The sequence below is a fragment of the Dermacentor variabilis genome, chromosome 4, assembly GCF_050947875.1.
Source record: "Dermacentor variabilis isolate Ectoservices chromosome 4, ASM5094787v1, whole genome shotgun sequence".
NCBI lineage: Eukaryota > Metazoa > Arthropoda > Arachnida > Ixodida > Ixodidae > Dermacentor > Dermacentor variabilis.
The window spans coordinates 33,125,517-33,153,030 of record NC_134571.1 but is presented as its reverse complement, the minus strand read 5'-3'; the positions used below and the strand labels follow the sequence as shown (position 1 = coordinate 33,153,030).

The window sequence follows — 27,514 nt, the reverse complement described above, 5'->3', positions numbered from 1 at the left end:
GTGGACACGCCTTGAAGAATCATCGGCTAGAATTCGCAAATTGCCATATAAGTCGTAAAATAATTATTTGGAATTTAATAAGATACTTTTTGTTAATTAGTTGAATATGTGACTCGATTTCTTGTGCAAGTAATTAATGTCCCCCTCTCTGAACAATCGAGCTCGAGAACTAGAATTATGTTATCTGCTACAGGCAATTTTTCAAAATTCCATAAAGCTGCAATAAGACCACCCCTCATATAAACAAAGCAAAGGCAGGAACGTTAACTAGATGAAAGTTATCAGTTTGCTACCCTTCATTGGGATGGGGACAATGGGTTAGAAAGTGTGTTGCGATACAACCCAACCTGAAACTATCAACTGACGTGCAGTGCTCCCGCAGCCAATGAGAAAAATCCCCAATAGTAGCAGCTTGATCATTTCGCAACTGCGGTGCTCCCAAAGTACGCTATAGGACTATCGATTTCCCCAGAACCTCACTTCCATTGCACCTCTAATTCTTATGGAGTTTTATATCGATACGCTGTATAATTCTGAAACGACACACTGCCGAAAACCGCGTATAGGTCCAGAGCGCAATCAAACGAACTTCTACGATTTCTCGCAATGCCCAGCGTTATTCCACATAGAAACTTCTTGCACACAAAACCATTTAAATAACCAACATCCACTCCCAATTGCAACAAGCTAGCTTCCATGTTTCTTTCCATATAATTTTTTGTCGACATTTGGCGAGCGCGACCGCATCCATTTGCAACGACGGCTTCGCTTTAGGATAAACCTCGCTTGGGAAACACTTCGCAAAATAGGCAGTGCCCTCTTTGCCGCCTCTTGTGCATGGATCTTCGAGACAGTGTTCTCAAAAAAGCTTTTGACTGTACTTGCGTCAGAAGTATGCTTCCCCGCAACCGAGGCGACCGTGCACGGTGAATAGAAATCTATTCGAAGACACTTCGACGTTTGCCTCGGAGAGAAACGTTTGAGGTCGACTATCTGTACTAACGATCAATACTGAAGTTGTCACTGGTTCAGAAGGCTTATCCAAAGCATAGAATTTAAAAATAACCTCTCGCTGCAGTTTCTTAAGTCTATGACCATTAAAGGCGAACTTGTCAAAAAAGAAGGGGGGGGGGGAGGAAACAAGGGTGGCATGGGAGTTAAGGGAGGCGGCGTCGCCTTTTACGTTCCGGGTTTATGTTCCAGGTGGAACGTAAAAGCCCATTAGATCTCACGGCAAGTGAAAGCATGATCTCCGACGTCGGTGATGTATGTTTTTCCTTTCACCAAAGCAGCCTGCTAGCAATAACGTCTATTCATTTATTCTTCCGACGAGAAACAGTCCCTTTTGAAGTGACATTGTGGAATAAAACATATGGAAATCTGCTATTATTGCACCATATAGCAAGCCGTGCGCTATCGTTTTCGAGCGTGTGCGGCTGCTCGATGCTTACTTGTGTAAGCTTACTTATATTTGGCGATAATAAAAAAAGAAAGTATTAGATCTTATAGGTCAAAAAACAAAAGAGGCGAGGAGCTAAGATTAGAATCTTCGAGCTACTGGACTTGCGGAAGGTGCACTTCATTGAGAGTTCTATATCATTTTCGTTTTACCAATGACCAAAGACGCTGACTCAGCAACTGGCATCAAAACTTTGCAGTGCAGCACTCTAGAAGTAGGAGGCTCAACCAGTGGTGTGCGCGACTTCCGCTCAGCACACGCACACGCGAACTGTCGTCGTCGTCGTCGTCGTCGTCGTCATCATCATCATCATCATCATCATCATCACCATCATCATCTTTTATCTGTACAGGAGGACGAAGGCCTCTCCCCGCGATCTCCAATTACCCCTCTCCAGAGCCAACCGATTCCAAATAGCGCTCGCGAATTTCCTAATTTCATCGCCCCACCTAGTCTGATTAGTGATGATTAGTAGAAGGTTTTCACTAGTCTTCGTGCTTGTAGCTCCATATGTTCTTGTGGATTCGTTTATTACGATTTATCCCCCTTTATTGGCTTAAATTTCAAAGCAGCATTCACATACTTTCTTTATGCAGAAGGCAATAAGACTTCACAAACACGTATGATTTCTGCTAATGGCCGCAGTTCCGCTTATTCATACGTATGTCGCGTAGTAGCTTTAATATCGGTTTTCTGTACTTGGAGGTACTGCGTTCCAATGGTGCCGTCGGACAATCTCTTGTAACGTTTCTTTATTTATTTACAAAGCAGTACTAGAAATTGTATAAAGAATTGTACGTTTGCGCACAGCACACGCGAAGTGTGCTGGGCGCAAACACGCGGGTATACGCCGCTTGCATCGGAGACCACGTACGCTTGCGTTCGCAAACAGAAAGCGCTGTTCTGGAGCATACACCAGCGCTCGCCGATATAAATCCATGGGAATTGTTTGCAGAGTGCGCGGAAGCAAACCCTAATAGGGCCACGAACATGCGGGCTGTTCTTCCTAGAGTGGATAATGAGAAGGGAATTGCTCCGACCAGAGCTATACGTGCCTGGATAGGCGATGGTATACCGCATAAGAGACGCGCCGGCAGCTTGTGTCCTCAACACAATCTGATAACTGCAGCAGGACCTCGTCTAATTGTTTAAAATGCCCATTGTGCGTCTTGTGTCTCTCACAGATGGCGAACGAACGCTGAAGTGTGCCGTATAGCAGGTCGGGGGCGCTTCACGCTTCACGCTTGGCCCGTAATGGAAGAATTCCTCGGAGAAAGCTCACGATCCTCGCCAGGCGGGACGACCGCGATTTCATCGCGAGTGACGCTTAGCTGCAGGCGGCCACTACGCGTAATTGGGTTCAGCCGCTCTGTGCGCGGTCTTGACGAGCGGCCACTCGGGTGGGGGCAAGCGTCTTCGCGACCCGCACATTCGCCGGGCAACAGCACGCACACCTGCAAAGCCATCGCGCTCAGAGCGAAATCGTCCGTTAATGCGTTTAAGGGGGTAAATTGCCGACACTCGAGCCTTTCCGCTGAGAGCAGCCCTGATGGGTCCGTGCGTTTTCCGAAACTGTATCGCGGAGTACCGTGCGAAACGTCGGTGGAAAACGCGACTGGGCAAAGCTCGAAGGTGCGTTGGCTCGGTCGTGCGTTACGCCACGCGTGCACGCATACACGCAGGCTTTTGCGCACGCTGAAGTGGGCGGTGCGTGCTAGGCGAACTGCAATCCAATAACATATTAGAGCACGGAAATGCTGCTATGCTGCGTTACGTACGCGCCGACTTTCGCCTTATTTGTACAGCTTCGTACTTCGAGTGTATGCCACATATACTACATGTATTTGTGTTTTTTTCTCTCTTTCTTCTTTCCTTTTTCTTTTTTGTTGTGAGCACATGCGGTGCGCTGTGGCTTCTGATCACAGAAACGTGTCGCGCTGCTCGTTAAGTGGGAAATAGGTCCACATCTGCGACGCCTTCGATGTAACAAATACGTCACGTCTTGCGACAATAAAGTATGACACTGAAGTTACTGGATGACGCGAGGCTGTATCTTTTTTTAAAATATGCGATGTTGTATTTTATGGTCGCTAATGCGTACAGAAAGAGGAGCGTATGTATAACCTTCGTAGCGCTGTCTGTTTAGTACGAAAAGGAGTATTGTCTACGGAAGTTAATGCCTAAATATTCTTTGCGGGATAAATTCACGGCCGTTTAGGCACGCAGTACTTTCTTAAACAATGCTGTAATAAGTGTAGACGCACGTAGATTTTGCAATAAATCCAGGTGGGTGTACTGAACCTTTGATTCGTCAGCCTCTGTCGGCGGCATTGAATTTATTATTGCATCGTAACTACAAATTAGAGGCAGTAAGTTCGAACTTGGCTGCTGCACCACTACACAGCGTCCTATGGGCTTTAATGTCCGAAATTTTTGCGATGACGAAATCAGTGACCCAAAGCACTACGTCCTAACCATAGAGTTTCATACAATTTCTAGAGGGAACTGAGGCGCTAGTGTCTGCGGGATTTGCAATCGGTGCTGTTCAGCCAGCATAATAATGATACTTAGTACATAGATTTGCCTAAACTTCGTCCTTCTGGGTTTTAACAGCTTCGTGACTTTGCAAACTCATCATTTTCAGGAAAGTGCTGCGTTGTAAATAGATGAACCAACATTATTACAAATTGTCCGACGGCAGGATTGGAACACAGGACCACTAAGCACAGAAAATCGATATTAAAGCTATTACGCGACGGACACATGAATAAGTGGAACCACGGCAATTAGCAGAAATCATACGTGTTGACAAAGTATTATTGACTTCTGCTGCATATATATATATATATATATATATATATATATATATATATATATATATATATATATATATATATATATATATATATATATAGCTTTGAAATTTAGGCCAATACAGACAGATAAAGCGTAATGAACGAGTCCATAAGAACGCAGGGAGCCACAGGCACGAAGACTATAGTCAAATCCTTGCACTGACCATCATTCTCGTGGTGGATGAGCGATCGAGGCGCCAAAATGCCCTCTAGTAATTATTCTAGAAAACTTTCTGCGCTGCCCGTGGTTCGAGCACGAACGGGTCGATATGGCCCATGTGCTTTGGGAATGACAACGCCATGAGGAAGAAGGACCAGGAGGAAGGGGGAAGACAACAGCAGGACCCTCTGAAGCGGGGCGCCTCGCTGAGAGATGGCAAGCCGCACTCCTCAGCGAGGCACCCGAAGACCAGGAGTGGGCCGTCCAGCGGGCCAGGGCCATTGCTGTTGATCTCGGAAGATTTTCCTTGGGCGATGTACCCCTGGCAGGCTAGCCGTGGGCACCAACAGCAATAACTGTTGGACAAGTAAAGTTTATTCCTATCCTATCCCATCCTCTCTGGTCCAAAGAATACCTACTCCGAGCCACTGTTCTAAGTCGAAGGAAGGAAAGAGAAATGTAGAAGGCAGGGAGGTTAACCAGAACAACGTCCGGTTGGCTACTCTACACGGGGGAATAGAAAAGGGGGAAACATCGATGACAGAGAGATAGAGACGAGGGAAGGAAAGAAGGAAACTAACGGTGAGTTCGCTGACGCGTGTGGGTCGAAAAAACGCACACCGCGCGCCGTAATCGAACCAACATTGTAAAAATCACGATGCTCCCCGCAAGAACCTTTCGTAAAAACTATATGGCTTGGATAGGCGGCCACTAATATTAGGAAAACATTTTAGGTCTGTGGTCTCCCGGTCCCATCGTGGGCTGAACCGCCGACTTGATCTGGGGGAGCCTTCGGCTCCCCTAGATCTCAGTTTCTTATGACTCAAAGTTCTTGTTATTTCATGCGCATGGCTCACAGAAAAACTTGAAAACAACGCTGCGCGCGCCTTAGTACAATTTTTTGGAGGAATAAAAAATATCACAAAAATAAAAAGTTATACGACAGTAATTGCCGCATTGTTATTATTGACACGCATCCTTAATTGCGTGTTCATTGTGTCTTCGTGTTCATGTAGCATGTGTATTTTTTGTATTTAAAGTGCGGAATTCGAGTGCCGAACATGTGCCGTCTGAAAAATCTTTGTTTTGTGAACATTTATGCTGCATGAACGCATGTGTTGCGTGTGAACACTTCGGTTTTGTAAGCATTTGTGCTATATGAACTCTTCTGTTGCGCGAGAGATAGAGAGAGAGAGAGAAGAAACTTTATTAATGAATGGCCGGCAGTTTCGGTGTGGTGGCCTCAGGTGGCGGCTCCAAGTCCTTGGACTCGGACGGCATCTTTGGCTTGCCGGACGGCGTAGAGCTGGTCTGCCAACTCTGAACTTTTGAGAGCCGCCTCCCAGCGGCGGCGACGCCGATGGAGAAGGTCCCCGGCGGGCCCCGCAGCTGGGGCGGCGTCGGGGAGAAGTGAGCTCGAGGCTTCCCGTACTGTGGTAACTGCCGCGATTACGGACGCTTCGCGAACGGATGTGGTCCCATTACCGTGGTTGCCGGCACATTCCCAGAGCATATGTCGCAGCGTTGCTCGCGAACATTTATTTATATTGCAATACTTGGATTTGGTACGTCAGTGTTTGTTCATGTGTTTATTAGTTCAGTTTTGTGATTGTTGACAACTTTCCGACGATTACTATCATGTAAGAGCAGAGCACATATTCGTGTCACCAGCAAATCCTGTTTCCGTTCGTTGAATGTTGCCTGCAATCAGCCTATCGAATACGGTGGTTTGCTATGCAGGCCTATATCTATCAATCTGCGTTTGCTTAACGGCACACTTTAAGCACCAACTAGCCCAACAAGAAGTCTTCCTGCGGAATTCTGCGTTTGATTTCGTGACTGTTGTCAAGATAGAAATTTAGGGACGACTTTGTTGACAGTTTCTAAACTTGTTTGTAAGAACCAGCTGAAAACAGAGGGTCTGCACATTAAAAAAAAATTAAACAAATAAATATAAACTGAAAGATGTCAATCGACACTGCAGTTTCTTTGCCAAATATTTTTGCTGAAGCAAATACGTCGTCGCTCAGCTCCAGAATCACGAGGCCGCGGCTTCTATTCTCAGCAGTGGCGACTACATTTCGATGGGGGAGAAACGTAAGAAACGCTTGGAGTATTTGGATTTAGATGAACCTTAAAGAGCCCCAGGTGGTCAAAATTATTTCGTAGCCCTCGAATACGCCGTATTTCGTAATACCGAAGTAGCTTTTGGCCGATTAACCCTCCCTATATCGACGGTTTCCATAGAGTCAGACACTCCAAACTTCTAACGTAACTTCGAACGGCTTTTCAGGCGTCAAGAAGTGCCACTCACGCGTGATTTTGGGCTAATCTTGGATAGTCTGTTCGTTCCGCAAATTTTGAAGCGATTCCTTCTTTTCGAAATACTACGCGATTTGACGTGACGTCGTCGTCGCTGTCTCAGCGAATAGAAGCTGGTTCCATCGGGAGAAGCGCACGCGGGCTACCAACAATGGAACTACCACCAGACGGTGTTGTCCTCTGCGTATCGCTAAGAGCCTTAGAGGTCTTATCTACAGGGATCTTACGCATCGCTACGCATCACGGGTTGCGTTACCCACCGGGTACCGACGTTTCGCCGCCCTTCTCTCCCCTTCTTCTTCATTTCGCACGAGGGACCCGAAAACAAGCAACGTACTTGAGCGCATGGCCAGCCGCCGATACGCGGTCCTGTGCCCGCGAGGCGTCCGATTTTCAGCAGAGTCATTCTCGCTTCAACGCGAGGGTGAGGGACGCTGTGCCGCCGCATCTGCGTTGCCTTCCGGCTCGCGGAAAACGCAGCGTGCGCCTCCGGCTCACAGCGTTTCTAGCGCTGTGCTACAAAAGCTTTCGCCCGTCCACTTCAATGCCTCCGATGTAGAGACAAGCGAAATCTCGCGAAGATAACGTATCAGCGGAAGTGACCGCTCGGGAATGGCGGCCGGCTGAACGCAACTTTGGCTCTTTGTACGCTATGACTGCTGATGACCGCAGCCGAGTTACGGGACGCCTTCGACACCGAAAATCAGTGCACTTTTCTAACCACGGTGCGTCATTTTGCCATGTCGGCTCATCAATACTTCGCTTGCATTGATTTTCACAGTGCGCGGGACCGGCCGTCTATATATATATATATATATATATATATATAGTTAATAGTCTGGGTGATAAGTTATTCACTCATAACCGGCTCTGTTGTATAGAAACCACGTGTGGTTGTTGATGTTCTCAATTCCCGATTACTTGCCAGACGGTGCATCCAAGCTTTAGTTAGAAGGCACCACTCCATTTGACCGATGGGTGCGCTTTTTAAAAAAACGCGCTATGCCAACGATGGGCTGATATGATAAATGCCCGGGAAACGGGTCACGCGCAGATATTTATAATCGAACATTGCGCTCTGAATACGATAGCAGCTTGATGATCTGGGTCTGCCACACATCAGAAAGCGTTCATGGAGAACCAGGATTACGAACTGCCACCGTGCGCCGTCTTTTAATGCATTAGTACTCCATTATTTACCCGTTTGCCAAAAGCAGAAATAAGCGCCAAGTAGAGAACCCTGACCTCGCCGAATGGACACGTGGCAAGTTTCAGCTGAAACATGGTGAAAGCTGTTGCTGTCCAGATCAATACAACCTCGAAGCCAAATGGTCCATCGATAGTTCCGCAGGAACATGATGACACGGAATATAGAAGCTTATGATGGTAGTCGTGTCTCTGAATTATGCAAATATGGGATGATACTGGAAATTCGATTCATACCCTCGCGGAACGTATAAATGACGTTATTTGGGTATCTATGTTTTTTATATTATACGATGGTGTGTCAGCAGTTGATTACGTTTCGCGTTCGCGTATAATGCCTGGAGTCGCATATTCACGAAGAATACCTCTATAGCTCACCTGGTAACTTGCGTTCTCGTTGTCCTAATTTACCTCTGATTATGTGGGGTCTTGTTCTGCGTACTTCTTTTTTTACCGCTGAAGCGGTTTTTCTCGAGATCTCCTACCGACTTCCGTTGCTAGAATGCAACGGCGATTGCGTGATCCCTTGACATCCCTTGACATCCCTTGAGAGGCCTACAGGCCTGCTCCCATGACACTCAGTGACTGCAGCTTCAACAGTAACCTAGTTCGATTCAGAAATCAAATAGTCCTACTTTTTAGCATCGATAAGCATCGAGGAAACAGCTAGTGCTTTAAGAAGGCCAACGCTAAAGCAGAAGGCGAAGCGTCTTGCGGTGTTAAACACGTAATAAAGTTGTAGTCTTTACTTGCAAAGTAGGAGATTTTGTAAAGCACCGCTCTCCCTGGAGAACATGGAGGACCGAGAGTTCTATGTTGCTATCAAGTCGATCATATCGATCAATGAAAGCATAAGGGAACAGAGCATATTATTTAAACTGTGTTTTTAAAATCGGGGTTCAGATAATCTTCATGCCTTTAATTAAGGACACACGCACCCCCCCCCCCCCCTCCACACGCGCGCACGTACACAGTAACTTTATGCAGGTAAAACACATAAAAATAATAAATAAAGATTGCCTGTACTAAAAGTGCGTAGGGCATTTTTTGTAGCGTATTCCCCTCCTCCAAAAAGTGTGAACGTTGACGCTTAAGAATGTAAACTAAACACTAGAAAAGAACGAACAAGAAGAAAGTGTGGACCGCATGTGATACAATTGGCGGCATCATTATAGGAAAGACAAATCACGAAGCAATTAGCGTTTCGAAGCGGTTTCTCGTAAACGACCATCTATCGGCGCCATTTGAGCACGGCAGGCATGCGCACATTGTAGAAGGCGTCCTGCAGGGCAGGTCTGGCTGTCGATGGAGATCAAGCGAGCCCATTCCTTGTACTTTTCCATTGGTAAAAGAAAATGAAAAAATGCAGGAGGGAGCCTGTTCGCAACGATAGGCGCAAAGACAGCAAAAAAAAAAAAAAGGGAAGTAGTAACAGCAATGCGACTTCACTGAGAAATGGCCGCGCTTTTTAGCGTACTTAGCCGGTTGTCCCGCACGGCGCATTGAGGGAGAAACCATCGGTCATTCGCTAATGAGCTGCTCTGCAGAGGATCAGCCCTGCAGGGACGGAAGACGGGTAGAAATTCTCGCCGCTCCACGTCGCAGATACGGCGTTGAAGAGGCGCGAGAAGTTGGGACAGGAGGGACATTGATTCCTTAAAAGCTGCAATTAGGGAGGCAGTGGAGGAGGGGCGGGTGGAGGACACATCTCTGGCCAGACCGCTGTATGGATAAGGCGCGCACGACCTATACAGAAGAGGCTCTTTTTGGGCAGTGAACGATAATACTTGCTGGTACGTATCTCCGTCTCGACCCTCCGTCGCTCCCGGCACTCCGAGCGATGCGAACGTAGGAAGTGGTTCAGAAACGAAAAGAGAGGGAGGGGGAAGGGAGGGAGGAAGGCGGGCAGGGTGACCAAGCCACGGCCGCGAAAAGGGGAGAAAAAGGGTCTGTACGGGAGCGGCGAGACTCGGTTTCCTGCGGATCCTGCACTCTCTTCCACTTTCTTGCCGGAAAAACCGGGAACGACTCGCACACAGATGGAGGAGAAATTTGAGGATTTGGTTTCCTGGCGGCAAATTATTCTTCCGACCCTCGCCGCATTGAATGTGGTAGAAAGATAACAAAAAACACTAGAAGCAACAAAAAGAAAAAAAAAGAAAAGAAAAATAAAAGCGAGTTCCGTTGCGTATTTTCGTCTTTCCTACGCTCGCTTGCTTTTTTTTTTGTCTTTGCTCACGCTTGCCGCGGTGGATACACTGCATCCCCCGTACCCCCACCTCCCTCCTCCTAAAAGAAAGTTCCATTGTTCCATTTCCATCTGTTCTCCTCTGCTATGCTCGCGGTTCTCTGCCTGCCTCGGTACCGAATTTCTTTAGCGGGGCAAGCAGGGATAAGTGCCGCAAATGTCCTCGAAGCTCGTCTTTTCGTTTCACCCCAGACTCGGATGCAGGAATTTGCGCGCGGGCTGTCTCCCTAATTGTGATGAATCGGGAAGCATCTACGACTGCGAGGCCGTTTTGAATGCTCAGCGCCGCGAATGGCGCCTGTCTTAGAGAAGGAACTCTTAAGGCTGCGTTGAAGAGAAAAAAAGACCTCGCGATTATATACTGTACAGTACACATATTTTGTTCGTTTTCTTGGCTATGTCGGAAGTAACGCATACCGTCTTCATGTTACCACTGCCAGTGTTCTTGCGCTTTTTTCACGATGTCTATCTAGGCATATTTTCTGTTGTGGAATCGAAAGAATTATGGACGCACTGCGTCGATGTGCATCTACCACGTCGTAGCGCTTCATCATCATCATACTATTTATGCCCACTGCAGGACCAAAGCCTCTCCCTCCAATCTCCAATTAACACTGCCCTGCGCCAACCGATTCCAACTTGCGCCTGTAAATTTCCTAATTTCATCACCCCACCTAGTTTCCTGTCGTCCTCGACTGCTCTTCCCTTCGATTGGCACCCATTCTGTACATTCAATGGTCCACCGGTTATCCACCCTACGCATAACATGGCCTGCCTATCTCAATCTCTTTCTCTTAACGTTAATTAGAATACCGTCTATCCCTGTTTGCTCTCTGATTCACACAGCTCTCTTGTTGTCTCATAACGTTACGCCTAACAATTTTCATTCCAGCGCTCTTGGCATGGTCCTTAATTTGTTCTCGAGCTTTTTTTTTTTGTCAACCTCCAAATTTCAGCGTCATATGTTAGCACCGATAGAATGCAGCAATCGTACACCTTTGTTTTCCATGATAGTGGTAAGCTGCCAGTCAGTTGCTGGCAATGCCTTTCGTATGCATTCCAACCCACCTTTATTATGCTGTAAATTTTCTTCTCATGATCAGGGTCCCCTGCGAGTAATTGACCTAAATAAACATACTCCTTCACTGGCGTCGTCGCACTTACGCTGTATCAAATGAGTGAAAACACGAATGACAGAAAAATTAGAAAGAAATATTATGAGGTTTTATGTCCCTAAGTGAGAACGTGTCTTTGAGATTTGTGATTGTGAGAGGGCTCCCACCAAGTTCTTACCACGTGGTCTTCTTTGACTGGTACCGAAATCTAGGCAAGCGACCGTCTTTTGCATTCAGCTCACCACAGAATTTGGCCGACGCAGCCCGAAATCAAACCCTCGTCATCAAGCTTATCAGCCGTAACCGGTATTTGGACAAAGTATTGGGGCGAGTGCCTTTGTGACATTTCACCAGGTAAACTTATCAATTAAAGTAATTAGGGGTATTCTATCCTCTTCATGATTAGTAAAGCGTTGGTAATATGGCAGACTACACGATTACAAATACCTCCAAGTAAAGATTTATTTGTTGACGGCGCTCAAACATGTACGGAAATGAAAATATTTCACCTAAATTTCAGAGTTCTTTCGGTAAGCAATTGTTGACCCAGTTTGCAATAGCAATTGTTCAAACATCTCCACAGCGTCATACATTGTTGGGAGAACACGTAGAGGCTGACGGTTCCGAAAGTGGAACTGGTTAGCACTCTAGTGAAAATTGAAACAGTTCTTACTCTGCGCAAATGACTCACTCACTCACTCACTCACTCACTCACTCACTCACTCACTCACTCACTCACTCACTCACTCACTCACTCACTCACTCACTCACTCACTCACTCACTCACTCACTCACTCACTCACTCACTCACTCACTCACTCACTCAATCAATCAATCAATCAATCAATCAATCAATCAATCAATCAATCAATCAATCAATCAATCAATCAATCAATCAATCAATCAATCAATCAATCAATCAGCGCAAACACTTAAAAAGTATTCGCCTTGCCGGGCTTTAGAACTTCATATTAGTGTCTGCCGATTCGCGGACTATTGCTGAAATAAGAGCACGCACAATCTCTGTGGCACACCCTGATGCGTTTGAAATAGCCGCCGAAATTTACTTTATCGTTGTGCTGGCACACGCGAGCTACTGCATAGCTGAAGAGGCATTACCTCAAAGATTGCGTCATACGCAAGCGCACAAATGCCTCCTTTGTAGAAGCCATTAGGTGTGGCGCGCTTATTTCTGAGAAGAGGCGAGCGAAGCAACAAGGCGTGCCAAAGTAGTACACGGCTTTCCTCTCGTCCTCTGACTGCTAATTGCTCTCGAGTTAAGTCGTTAGACACGAACGGTTGCCCCCAGCTTTTGTTTAATTCAACTTCCAGTACACTCGGAATGAGTCGTTTCTGCTTCCGGACAAGATGATTTGCGCGTGGCTGCTTCTTTTTTTCTTTTTCACTTCGATGGGGGCGCAACATGGCTGCTCATTAGCGAAATTAAGAACCAAACGGGACGCCCATCCAAGCATTCACTGGTTCTCGCTAAAGTTGTTGCCCGAAGCAAATTAGCTCAAAACTCGGGTTAAGTGCTTTGCAGACGCTACGAAGCACAACACATGCATGCATATATACCCGCCAGAATGGCGAAAGAGGAACCATTAGTTGCGCAGCTGGGTTCACTCCAAGCTTGTCTGACAGCTGGAGTAGCGGGTGTCGGCTTGAAGTTCTCACAACCAGAGCGACATTACCGTTGTTGCAACGCGAAATACGCGAGTGTGCCGAGGGGTGAAAGCTTCAGGGGGACTGTCTTCGGGGCTGAAAAATGGTGCTAGACTGCATGTGGCTTAGATCTGCAAAGCACAAGTGTGCGAAATTTAAGTGCGCAAAGGGAAATTGCAAAGCCATGTTGAGTGCAGACAACATGTTGGTTACGTCAACGAAATTGGAATTGTTTCCAGCAAGAGAGGGGGCAGAAAGCACAGGGAGAGAACGTATGGAGCTGACGATGTGTCGTTCTGCAAGTGGAACAACCGATAGTCGAGTAGACGAAAGTCAATATAGCCCTCGAAGCCTAGAGGATAAACATTCTGCTTTCTTCTAAACGCGCAAGCTCAGCTTTGGTACCAAGAGGCCCGTACAAGCAGCGGCGCAGTTGTTCCGCTTCTAACAACCAGCGCTTATAGTTACTTGTCAACGCTTTCTGCGCAAACTATACAGTCACCTGAACTTGTGCCAAAATCGGGAGTGGACCTGACTCGGGTCTTCCTGCATGGAGCTCCGATAGACTCCAGACGACTGCCACGACGGGCATGCTACCAGAAGCCGAGAACTATAGAATACAGCTAGGCGACAATGCAAGGCTTTTGGAATGCGTAATCATCGCTAGTGCAAGCATAGCGCACAGCCTGGCTATTACAGTTCACGCCAATCCCGCTGCATCACGAAGCGTGAGCTGTATTCGTTTTCAAGTCCTTTTTTCTCTTTTCTGGAGGTAAGCGTATCTTACCTTTTTGATTTCTTTCTGAATTGAATGACAGGGAACTGAAGTTTAATTGTTTCGTTTCCTCTGCTATGTGGTACTCAAGTACTTCTACTTCGAACTGTGCGGCTTTACACGAACGCAGTGACCCTGCGCCACCTTGTTTTAGAGCGCAGCTCTTTGGCGTCCGTTCCTGGGTTTCGCGTCGTCGTCGGCGTCGTCGTCGGCGTCGGCCTCGTAACCAGCTCCGCCCCCCTTTCATCCCCCCAGCGCTAGCAGCGACCGACTGATACCGCTGGATGCCGCTGACGCCGCTAGAGAGTCAAGATAACGTGACTGCATAGAACACCGTCGCCGCCATGCAGAAAGAGGAGGAAAGGGTCCCCCCCCCCCCCCCTGTTCTTGTGTGGCGGATAGCTGGGGTTGACTCACTATCGCCGTCAGCGGCATCAGTCAGTCGCTGCTATCTCTTCCCTCCTCCCTTTATCGTGTTGTCCGCTTGCTGCGCGCGCTTCTGCCCCCATCGTTTGCCGCTGGGTGTACACGCCGCCCTCCTCCGCTTCCGCTTACTGCTGGTTGCTCTCGACGGCGGCGATGAGCCTGCGTTTCGGCGGCGCGAACTGCAGGGTCTTCTCGGCGGCGGCGATGAGCTTCTGCTTCAGCCTCGCTTACTGCTGGTTGCTCTCGACGGCGGCGATGAGCCTCCGCTTCGGCGGCGCGAACGGCAGGGTCTTCTCGGCGGCGGCGCTTAGCCTCTGCTTCCCCCACGGCTGTGACAACCTCGCGAGGCACTTGTATAGATCTCGTCTTTGAGAATCAAGCATTGGTGTACCAAGTCGAACATATATCAGTCTATTTCTCCGACCACAAAGCTTCCTTCATGACTGTCAAGAACTGTTAGTGGAGTCTTTGTTAAAGGAATACGTGTGAAAAATAAAAAAAAATTATGTGATAGCGCATACATGTGTTGCTCGATTTCTTTGCCTCAATCTATCCAAAAGGTGAAACAGCTTATTTGCTGCGCTCAAATTTCGCATTAGGAAGTAACGTAATCGTCGGTAATTTTTTTTTGCATCGCAGTAACGCCTACATAATCTACATATGTATCTGCAAAAGTAACCCTGCGTGATTGATTGATTTTTTTTTATTTGAGCTGTAAGGAAGAAGAATTGCGCTGTGCACCATCCCGAGCGTTACGCCGACAAGCTTCGCACTTCGCCATCCGCGACGGAATTGTCTATCGCCGTAACTACAGTTCCGACGGCCGCAAATGGCTGCTTTAATACCTCGGCAGCTCCGCACTGAAGTATGCGCCGCTTTCCACGCCGACCCTCAGTGCGCACACGCTGGTCTCTTCAAGACCTACACCCGACTACGTCATAGGTTTTATTGGCATGGTATGTACACATTTGTGCAAAAGTACATTCGCTCTCGCACAGGATGTCAACGCCGGAAGCCTGATCCTTGCCGCCCTTCTGGACCAATGCAACCTTTGCCGTGCCCTTCGCGACCCTTTGACCGGGTTGGGATAGACCTCTACGGGCCTCTGGCATACACAGCTGATGGTAATCGCTGGGTCATTGTAGCTGTAGACCATCTCACGAGGTATGCAGAAACGGCCGCTGTGCCAGCCGCGACGGCTCGTGACGTTGCCTACTTTCTTCTTCAGCGCTTCGTTCTACGTCACGGCGCTCCCCGCGAACTCCTGAGCGACCGTGGCCGCGTCTTTCTCGCCGATGTCATTCAAGAACTTCTCGCTGAATGCCGCATTATTCATCGCTGTACCACCGCATATCACCCGCAAACAAACGGATTGACAGAGCGCTTTAACCGAACTCTTGGCTACATGCTCTCGATGTATGTCGCCTGCAACCACACCAACTGGGACCTCATCCTTCCCTATGTCACATACGCCTACAATACGGCAATACGGGCTTTTCTCCCTTCTTTCTTCTATATGGCCGCGAATCATCATTTCCCATTGACACTATTCTTCCTTACTGTCCCGACTTATCAGAGGGTACACCTGTTTCCCAAGCCGCCCGGTATGCAGAAGATTGTCGGCAACTAGCTCGCTGCCTTACAACGCAAGAACAAGCCCTACAGAAATTTCGTCATGACGACGGGCGCCCCCACCACCAGTTTTCGCCTGACGCTCTCGTTTGGTTGTGGGTGCCTCCTGCTTCGACACCAGGTGTCTCCTCCAAGTTTGTATCCTGATACCATGGGCCCTACCGGGTTCTACAGCAAACTTCTCCGGTGAACTGCGTCATCGAACCTCTGACGCGCCCTACGGACCCGCGTCGCCGAGGCCGCGAAACTGTGCACGTAGATCGGCTCAAGCCGTATCACGAGCCCTTCGTCCTCACGACGCGTTAGGCCTCCTGTGCGCCTCCGTCTTCAGCGAGGGGGGGATGTTGTAAGGAAGAAAAAGTGCGCCGTGCAGAGCTCCGCAGCCGGATCGCCAATGCTGCTGAAGTGGGGCTCGGGCTAGACGCTGTTCCTGGTGTGACTGGCTAAGCCTACGCTGTTGCGTCTTCTTGTCCGCGTCCATCGTGCCGTCCACAGCCGTGTCGGACTTCTTTGCCATAGAGCATACAGTAGGCACATTACGGCCCATGCGGGAATAGGTATGTACATGAACAAGTTTCGTTTAAAAGGATCTCAACTGGAGCTTGTTGGTATGGCTTCATTACCGGAAAACAGCGCGCAATAACGGGCAGCGCTTGTCCTGTACGTCCTGTCTCCTTTTTTTTTCGCGCTGTTTCCCCGCAAGGTATGGTTTACATTAACAGCACAAAATTTATGTAATTATTAGCCGTGATAATGACGTTCCAAGTATACAAGGCTGCAGGAGACGATGTAGTGAACGACTCGAGAACAGTTTTGACCAAATGGGTTTCGTTCGTCAACGTGCACATAAACCTCGGTTCACAGACGCCTTTGCTTTTATATGATTGCCCTTGGAATACGTCCACAGTGGTTGATAACCAAACACAATCCGCTATTAAGCACCAGAACTCTACAGCTGCTGAGCCGCCACGCAGTGGTAGGCAGAAATGTATTACTCGCATCAACGTCTGCACCGGGTCGTCCGTGCAGGAGACGACATCACCGACAGGCAGAAGAAGCCTTCGTTGCTGAACACACGCGGAAGGCAGCAAGCGTGTTTGCACTGGGATTGGAGCATCGCTGCGTGTGTGTGTTTTATGTTCTAGCCGATTTGTTTTTCTGTCTTTCACTGTGCTCGCTGCTTTCGAAGACGTGTGCGGAATGCTCGAAGACGTCCTGCTATCGTCTTTGGGCTCTTCTATCCTCCGCCGAGCGAAAAATGTGGATTTGGTAGCTTCAGCCCAATGGTATATACATGAGACGTGAGCTGAGTGAAAGTATTCACTCTCCTCACTCTTCTATGTGCATCTCTGTCTTTGCTGTTCTCGCGTTTTCCCTTTATTTTTATGTATATTCACTGCTGCGCTCTGTCAGTTGGTGTATACGCTTAGCTACGAAAGCAACGTGGAGCAAAGCCGCGTTCAAAAGACCTTGGAAAACGAGAAGTCGATGGCGACTGTTTATTTTTCTTTACGTGAGGCTGCTTTTAGCGGCTTAACGTCTCCGTCCTGAGAGACGGTTTGCAGGAGAAAGGTGGAGTGGCAGAAAAAAGAAATAAAGAAAGCAAACCCACTCAGTTTTAGCAATAAGGACTCTATAATCTGCGGATTCTATCAGCCTCGTTTTGATCAACGGTTGGGAGTGCGAGTGGGACTTACGGAGCCGGGGACGGTGTCAGTATTGAGCCACCCAGCCGTTATAAGAGTGCACGCTGCTTTCCTGCGGAAGTTACGTAAATATTTCTAACTCAAAAGTAAGCATTCGGCAGATATCTGCCTGTTTGGTGACATAGCCCTGATGGTACTGTCGTCTCGAAGAGAGAAAACAACCACTGGCGGCGGGTCCTTTTTGGCATCCTGGCACATGCAGAAGGCTCCGGGTAACATGAATCTTTCGTCATGGAACACATCCAGCCGTTTACTCTAAAGGTCTATGAAAAATGGCTGTGCACCTGGAAAAAAAAACGCCAAAAACTCATATGAGCGCTGCCAATGCCTCACGCCCTCTCACCCCTGAAGGAGGAGCTGGTCGGGCTCCGAAACACGTGGTTCTAAAATAAATTTTGGTCGGACTTTTCCTTCTCGTTAATCTTTCTAACTCTTTCGTGCGTGCCATTTTTTTGTTAAAAACAACTTTATAGTGATATGCACAGCGGATAACTTGCTAGATTTAAGGTAGTGTGAAATTGGGTCGGGTCAAAGGAAGACATCACACGTCGTGCTTAAAAAAACAGAAGAAAAATAATACCCGTAATCTTTTCATGGTGGCCGCAAGGTTCTAATTTGAGTCCGATATGTGCCGGTACATTGCTTGAACATTTTTGCGTAGTGGCATCACTCTAAACTATTGAATGGCAGGGAAAGGGTAATGGTGCTTTCCTTGCGTCCCATGACCCACAAAGTAAATAGTCTTGTTGGGGCTTCTGCTTATATTTCTGAACCTAAAACACAGAATCGAGAATAGTGAAGAAAAAAACACGAAAACCTGGAGAAAAAAGAAAAAAAACAGCACACAACTTCGCTGAAGTAGCGAAGTAGTGACAACGATAGCTTGAGCAACTTCAAAATCTAATACGCATTGTGCACAGTGAGAGTCGGAGTGTTTTGGCTTTGTATGTGGTCACTGTGTATAGCATAATTGTCATTCAGCCCTTGTAGCAGCATGACAGGCGACAAGAAAGGCTAATATCTTGTTTAAGCATCAAATCCTGCATCTTTCCCTCTCCATAATCTCGAAGACCGTGAACACTCCTTTTGTCTCTTATGCCATTTCGTTACAGTAGCTTGTGTTGTGCATTTCTGCGTCTCTATACTTTTCGCTCCGGTAGATGTAGCGTGGTGCTTCATCAATGCGCAATCATTTGATATGCCTCCGCACAGCGTTTCGACGTTCGTGATAATCAAAGAGCTTTTATGTTTTCAGGGCCCGCATTCGCAACACATCTCTTATATAACAGTGCTTTCTCACTGGCCACCAGTATTCCAGCAATCCTAGCATCGCAGCAATCGTAGTGATTACGAGACGCTTTACGAGGTGAAGGGCAATCGCAGACCGCAGTGTTATATGTAAGAGCACGAGGAAAGAAGTTTTCTTCGCAGTCCGCAAGGAAAGGTCTAACCCAAGAGAGCTGTGAAGATGTAGTGTTCCCTGAAGGGTCCGCAGTAATCAGTAAGGGAGCGCCACGACTTTTGCTTGCCTTTCTTCGCGACATGAAGTTGGGCAAAGTCTGGTGACACACCATTGCGAAAAATGTATGAGATATTTAGGCGGAACATTTGGCGGCTGAGCATGCCAGGTCGACCGCGTCTGCTACTACATCGCAACCACCACCACGTGTATGCAATAGGAGTTTTGGGAATAAGTGGCCACGATTGGCATGCGGCCATCGTGACCATCAGCAGGAAAACCAGACCCTTTCAGCGACAAGAGAGTCAGGTATCGGATAACTATATAGAAACAAGCTTGTAGCACGTGGCGCGCTTCGTGTCCGAGCCTTGAATTGTCGCGATCACATCAATGATGGCAACTCATACGATCACCGTTACCAGCGGTGGTAAGGGAACTCAAAACTGAGGCTATTAAAACAAGCCTTTTCGAAACGCTTCAACCGAATACGTTTGAAAAAACGCGTGGCGGTACCCACACCCCCACCGCCGGCAGCTCCTTCGCCGCCTGGCTAACACTAAATTATTAAATACAGGGATCAATACGTCGCGCCTCAGCACCCCAATGAAAGTGCATTTGAAACACACGCACCTCAAGGCGAATTTACGGGGGCACAATGCTGCGCTTCCGCTCGCCGGCTCGGGCTGCCCTTACCAAGGTCCGGGAGGCGGCGCGTCTGCTACCAAAGGTACCTGGGCCTGTATTCACATAACGATCTTACAATATAAGTGTTCGTAATAGGAAATCCCAATTAATCGTGATGTTTGACATGTTATTAGCGAAGGCGGCAGGCCAATGGCAACGACCTTACGAAGATGGCGTGGAAGCCCCAGGGCCTCCATGCCACGGGTGTCTCAGGTGCCCATCATAGCTGGGTGCAGCACATCACCTTTTGCGGTCTGCCTTGCCTTAGCGAAAGCGCGGACCCCAATTTCGCGGGCTCAGAAGAGCAGTACGGTATATGTATATATATATATATATATATATATATATATATATATATATATATATATATATATATATATATATTGTTAAAGAGAAGGTCGCTTCGCCACCAAACATCGAACATGAGGTGGCCCTTGTGATCTCGAACGCTTTACTGTCCTACACTCTTGTTCATGCTTTAGATAAGTTTCAATAAGTGGAACATTACTGCTTATATGTGTCGCTTAACTGGTGGAATCTATGTGAAACAGGCCTAAAACGCTCCGCTTATAGTTAGTGAAACTTAAGTGGAACGGCGTTAAGAGTGATATTGACACGTGTACATATTTACCCTTTTTCCAGGGACTGCATTTCAGCCGCTAATAACTTAACGTTATCGCTCAGCTGAAGACGCGCTTATATGATTTGTAACGTACTCGAATGTTATCGTTGGTTCTATCTGTTGCGTATGTTCTCGCCGAACTCTGTGTAATCAGATTGCATGCGCGATACGAATTTTGTAGTACTTCCGGGAAGGCACGCAAGTGCCAGCGATTACACCGGAACGTTCGAAGGGTCACGCGTAAAAGTCTTCGCGATTGAGCCGCAGATCAGATTTGGGCGAACGCCGACTGTGCTCGCCGCTATCGTCGTGCTTCGAGCGTTACTTGCTTTCGTGGGCACACGTTCACGCAATAAAGTTAGGTTTCGTGATTAACCGCTTTGCAACTGTGCTCTTCGTCGTCACTACGACGTGACGATGTGACACTATACCGTAACAGTGGCAAACTAGACCAGAACAAGACGCCCAAGAACATTTGCTCCACATAGATTTCATTTAGTAAGTGCAACATTTTTGCAAACATATTCTACTTACGTTGTGGAACCTATGTACAACACAATTAGCAGCCTACTCCGGGATTCTGAGGAACCAGCCTGCCTCTTCATCGAGAGATTAGCGTCGCCTTCTTCGGAGGACGCATGGCTAAAGTTCGCAGTAGCGCTTTTCCGACGGAGGGCGCCAGCACACTTGAATCAAGAAAATCAGTATTGACATAAACAATAATCTAATATCGTTCGACTCTGGCCATTCCAGCAGGCGAGGCCACCGAAAGGGGGGGATAATGGTTACGCGAGAACACAGACCAGAGAAGAAATTAAACGAAGATCCTGTCGTAGCCGCCGCTTTACCACTACTTCGTGTGTTAGAATACTTGAGGACACTTTCGTAGCTTTTCCTTGATTGCAATCATTGTAACGTCCACAAGCTCACTCCCAAAGTATGACAGCAACAACCGTGGTATATTTCTGAAACATGGTTTAGAAGTATACTGTTGCAAGGTTGACATTTGGGTAAGTTGGTACGGATCCATGATAAAGTGAAGGTATAGCGCGAAACGACAAGTGCGTGGAGATAACTAGCACGACGATTTAGAAATCTCTTTATTCTGCTTACGCTGATGGGTTCAAATCAGGGCCGTCGAATTTTGAGACATTTAGTCGCATAAACGAAAATAGCTTGGCACATTACTTTTTCATTTTATTGGACCATTACTAGCACGGTTTCTCACTTTCATTCAGTCGTGAAACACGTCAACATTGAGGCGCAATACTTTCTCATTTCAGGCCTTTAAGGGTTCGAAAAGGTGCCCGTCGATTTAGGTCCGTGGAACAGCTCTCCAGCATTAGTCGTTCCCCAATTGTACGTGCATTAAATTTGTCTTTATTTGTCTTTTCATTTGTGGTTCGAGGGACCTAAGTATAGGGTGGCTCAACTAAAAAACTGCAAAACGAATGTGCAGGTACGAATGAGCAAGAATTCTTCCGTCGAAAGTAGATTACCCGGGTCTTCTGTTAAATTGCCTTACATCGTCGAAGGCGCTCACAGGCCGAGGTGGAGCTGCTTGCAAAAAATAAAAAAAAGGTATGCACAACGTAACTCAGTGCGCCTAAAAGAAAAGAAAGAAAAGCACAGACTTATGAGTGAGTGAGCCGCCAGCGAGTGCCTATTTCGTCCTCGGGAATCCGCAATTGCCGTTTTCGGCACCGTTCGCATAAATCAAGGACCCCGATAGTCAGACGTATAGTGGCGCTGCTTTAACAATGGCGGGTATAAATGGGATCAGCAATCCTTGCCGGGACGACTCTGAAGAATGGCGCCACATCGCGACGAACATTCGACTTGAGCTTAAAGAGAAATCGCATTCCATAAAGTGCTCCGGCCCTCCTGGCTCTGGAACCAGCTTGTTGTCCAGGGAAATGTGAAAGAGGACTCTTCTCTCTAAAGCCAACTTCATATTGATGTGCTTTGTGTTCTTTATTTCGTTAGACCTATTGCAGAGCATCGTTAGAATTCTTGTAAATTCTATTCAGCATGACTTTTAGCTGCCTAAGCCGGCTTCTATGCCCCACGCTTAAACGACTAGCAATTATTCGGTCAAGTGAGCGAGAATAGATATCGAGAAGCCGGCTTAAGGAGCTAAGACACCCGCGGAATAGAAATTACATTTCTAACGATTCTATGCGCCTAATGAAATAAAAGAGTACGAATCTCATCAATATGAGCTTGGCTTTAAAGAGAACCCTCTTTTACACTTCCCTAGGCTACAGACTGGTTCCAGAGCCGTGAGGGCCGGGGTAATTTATTTAATGCGATTTCTCTTTCGAATTAAGTCGTATCTTTGTCGAGCGACCTCGGACCACATAATGGTTATCTACGGTAGCTTGTTTCGATAACTACGGAGGACCAAGAGCATTATGTCAATTTACGCAGTTCACAAGAAACCTTTCAGGAACTGGATTTTCTCCATAACTTTATGAGACCACTTTTTACTACCACTGCAACTGGGATTCAGAAAGACGATAGCTCACTGACCTCCAGCGGAGATGATGATCCCATCCCCCGGTGACACACGGCCGGTGACACCGGCTAACACACGACTCTTCCTAAAATTCCTCCAGCGCGACATTGAACAACACACCTTTATTCTCAATTCTACACCCTAGCCGCTAACATACCCTCCGTCTTTGCCTCGCTCACCCGCCTTAACCCCTCTCCCCTTTAGAAGAACCCTACCTATATGTAGTGTGCCGAGGAAAGCATATGTCGCCAAGAAAAAGACAAGTCCACATGTCGAAACGTTGGTTCCCGCTTTTACCTTGTTCTCGTTTTGCTCATCGTCTTGAGTTTCCATCTACCGCCCCATGTTTTCCCTGCAACTGGGATTGAAACACCCATTTGTGAGATAGACACACTTGCCACTGTTCTATCCGTAGTTCTGGTGCTTGGTGACATATGTGGCGTTTTATGCCTTAACAGAACCTGAAGTTTGTGATGTCTGTGCATCTTTTTCGTGTGCCACAACAGACGATACTGTAACGGACGAGGCCTAAGCTGTGTGCATGCAATGAAGAAGCTGTTCTTGAGAAGATGCCGATCTCAGCTGTGAGAATTCACAAAAATGGATGCTTGGGCTTGTTGGTAGTGCATCGCTCTCAGATCGCTGTGGTTTTCATCTCTGTCTGTGTGTCTGTGTAGTTCTCGCGCTCTTGGTTTGGCTTATCAGTGGTGAGAACCTGCTGCTGCGGTTGTGAATGAATTCGAAAACTGGATAATCACTGAAGTCTGATAATTTTTGTCTCGCTCTCCCCTCGTGTCGGTTTCAGTAAAGGAGAAAAAACAACGCAGGGAGTCAAGACACATGTAGATGAATCATCATCATCATCATCATCATCATCATCATCATCATCATCATCATCATCATCATCATCATCATCATCATCATCATCATCATCATCATCATCATCAGCCTGGTTACGCCCACTGCAAGGCAAAGGCCTCTCCCATACTTCTCCAACAACCCCGGTCATGTACTAATTGTGGCCATGCCGTCCCTGCAAACTTCTTAATCTCATTCGCCCACCTAACTTTCTGCCGCCCCCTGCTACGCTTCCCTTCCCTTGGGATCCAGTCCGTAACCCTTAATGACCATCGGTTATCTTCCCTCCTCATTACATGTCCTGCCCATGCCCATTTCTTTTTCTTGATTTCAACTAAGATGTCATTAACTCGCGTTTGTTCCCTCACCCAATCTGCTCTTTTCTTATCCCTTAACGTTACACCTATCATTCTTCTTTCCATAGCTCGTTGTGTCGTCCTCAATTTGAGTAGAACCCTTTTAGTAAGCCTCCAGGTTTCTGCCCCGTAGGTAGATGAATGATGCTCACCCGCATTGGCGTGCACCACGGTGCTGAGCACGGTGCCCCTGGAGTTGTGCGCGCGGCAGCGAAAGGACCCGCGGTGTAAATCCGCGCGGAACTGGTGCTCCCGGAAGGGCAGGAAGGTGAGAGTGCCCTCGTGGACCGTGAGCAGCTGTGCTCGGGAGGCCACCGGCAGCGCGCTGGCGTTCAGCCCGTCCGTCGCGCTCACCCACCACACGTGAGGGCGCGGGTCCCCCTCGGCCGAGCAGCGCACAGTGGCGCCCGTCCAATTTGAGAACAGGAGACGCGCGGGAAGCTCGTTCAGCCAGCGAGGCCCGGAGGTTCCATGTGCGGTGTCGGGTTGGCTCGCCAGCACGCAAATGGCAGCAGCTATAAAACAGAGGCAGAAGGAGAGAGGAAACATGATCGTTGTGCAGACCGTAAATGTAAGGATACGCAATTCAGTAACATTAATTATTCGTCAGTTTATGATTATTTAGAGGTCAGGAACACATGTGTTGTCAACGTTTCTAATGTCAATCAATCAATCAATCAATCAATCAATCAATCAATCAATCAATCAATCAATCAATCAATCAATCAATCAATCAATCAATCAATCAATGTATTCATTGGCCCATTGAATACTTTCGAGCTTACAACGCAAGAATGCTTAATGACTAGCTTTTGATCTTTTATTAGCTGAAACCTGGCCAACTTCATCTGCCTTGTAAATTTGAGGCCAGACTGTTTCAAACAGTCCTACTTAAGATATTTATCTGTTTTGTCACAAAACTGTCACGAGACCAAATGGCAAGAAAAACACGTGACATCTTCACTGCCTAATGGATATTTCAAGTCTTTGTGCGGGAGGGCTAGCGGGCGACATGACGAGAGAGACAGAGAAAGAAACGTTTATTATTTGGAACAGTGTCCCGAGCGAAGCCCGGTATACTGAGGTGGAAGGCTCCTTAGTCCAGAAACCTTCTGGCTTCGACTGCCCTCTTGGCCCTGGCAATGAGTTATGGTTGGTGTTCCAGTTTCCCGAGGGCGTGATTGGCCTCCCACGTTTCGTATTGGTGTTCTTCATATGCTTCTTGTGCTCGTTCCACATCCGTTTCCGGTTGCATTTGCACTGCCTGCCTGCCACGGGCATTCCAGAAGCAAGTGTGCCAGGGGGTCGGGTACGTTGCAGAGTGGTCAGAGGTAGCCATGGAGCGTCGGGTAGAGGTGGTGTATTATCGTTCCGTGAGTGTACGTGTTACTGTGTAGGCGTCTAAGGATCATGCTTTCTTCTCTGCCGAGTTTTGGGTGCGGTGGAGGGTACACTCCACGCTCGAGCCTGTAGTGTTATGATATGGCCGAATAGTTAGTTGGTGGGTACTGCCTCCGCCTCTTCTGCCGCGGGTCGGAGAGCGCGTGGGGCGAGGGGAGCCCGACTGACGTGTTCGCGGGCAGAGGTGTGGGCCGCTTCGTTCCCATCTAATCCCTCGTGTCAGCGTACCCATGTTACGCAGGTGTACGGGAGCGGAGTACTTCGTCACTTTAGCATCTTGAGTGCATCGGCCAAGATACGGCCCTTCAAGTAGTTTCTACGGGTGGCCTGTGAGTCGGTGACTACAACGGCTGCGTCTGTGCATCTGTGCAAGCAGAGATTGCCGCTTCTTCAGCCGTTTCCGGTTTTCGTGCCTTGATGGTTGCCGATGCTAACTCCCAGCCTCGCTCGGGAGTCTACGAAGCTGAGACCGTACGCATTTCGATGCGGATACTTGGCCGCACCTGTGTAGCGGGAGTCCGGGTTCTGCTTGAACCTTCGTTTGATGGCGTTTGCTCCATCCTATCTTCTAATCTTGTGGTATATCGGATGCATGTTGCGCGGGACACGTGCGATGTAAATTCACGAACGTCCGGTGGGCTTCACTCTTTCTTCTCCGTGTCTGCGACGAACGTCTCTCTCTAATTCATGTGTCGGAGTACTGATCTCCCGGTGGGCGTGAGCTTGAGTCGTTCCATTAGCTGTTCTTGCGCGCTTCGGTGAGCTCTTGCCACGTGTTGTGGACACCCATCTTAAGGAAACGTGTAGTGGAGGCCACGGGAGGGGGGAGGGGGACTCCCAGGACGACTTTGATTGCCTTCCTTATCATGAGGTTGAGCTTTTCTATTTCACCGTTCGTTAAAGCCAGGTACGGCGTGCCGTATGTGATGCGGCTGGTGAGCAGTGCTTGCGTTATTTTTAGTGTGTCTTATTCCTTGAGTCCACTTCTTTGGCTTGAGATCTTCTTGACGGGTTGTGTGAGTTGCGAAAGGGTGCGTCGTAGTCTCGGTAAGCTGGCAGCTCCCGATCCGTCTTTGAGGATGTGGAGTCCAAGTATTCGTATAGTATCGACTTTCGAGATTGTTGTACCGTTGCAGGTGACATTGGGGTCGGGATCTTTGTAACTGGGTGGCGGGCCTCCCGTTCTTGCTTTCAGAACGAGGACTTCTCGGGGGAGCAGCGGAGGCCGCAGGTTCGGAGATAGCTTTCGATGATGTCTACGGCTTCTTCTAAGCTGCTTTCTTGCCTTCTACTGTTCGTAGCTCTGGTCCAGAACGTGATGTCATCAGCATGCATCGCATGATGCAGATCTCGTCTGGTTTCGATGAGTTTGGGTACCTTGATCATAGCTACATTCAAGAGTAGCGGTAAGATGACCGACCCTTGCGGGATGCTTCTATTTGGAAGTAGGAAGCTTTCGCTGCGGATGTTGCAGATCCCCGCGGTTGCCGTGTGCTCCATCAGAAACTTTCTGACGTACGCGTTGGTCCTAGTGCCGTAGCCGGTGCCTTCGAGGTTGTCGAGGATCGCGTCGTGGCTAACGTTATCCAAGTATCCCTCGACGTCTACTGCCACTGTGGAGTATTTGCTTCAAATGTTTAGTTCCTCTAGAAGGCCTTCTTTCAGTTGTAAGAGTATGTACTGCGCTTAGAGGCGCCGTCTGAAGCCGAACATGGTGTCCTGTAGGTGGCTGTTGTCTTCGAGGTTCTGGGTAATGCGGTCGTGCACCATATGTTCGAAAAGCGTTCCCGCGCCCGAGAGGAGGGAGATGGGGCATGGGTTCTCCAAGCTGAGAGGTTTGTTGGGCTTGGGGATCATGGTGATATTCGAGTGAATCCATACAGCAGGCAGTCTTCCTTTCTCAAAGCACTCTTTGTAGTTCCGGAGGAGAGCCGCGGTGGCCTGCTGCGGTAGGTTGCGGAAGTGTTTGTTGACGATCTGGTCTTTACCGGGGCTGGTATTTCTAGCCAGCTTGGATAGCACTACGTGGAGTTCGGCCTGCGTGAAG

General features: G+C 48.0%; 1 protein-coding gene across 1 annotated transcript in view; it reads right to left on the bottom strand.

Annotated features, from left to right (window-relative positions):
* LOC142578895 (cell adhesion molecule Dscam1-like) overlaps positions 1-27,514 on the bottom strand; it is a 186,294-nt gene that overhangs the window by 90,124 nt on the left and 68,656 nt on the right. The window contains exon 3 of the mRNA XM_075688568.1: positions 24,219-24,581. Within this exon, the coding sequence (XP_075544683.1) occupies positions 24,219-24,581 (363 nt within the window). The remainder of the gene's footprint in view (positions 1-24,218; positions 24,582-27,514) is intronic.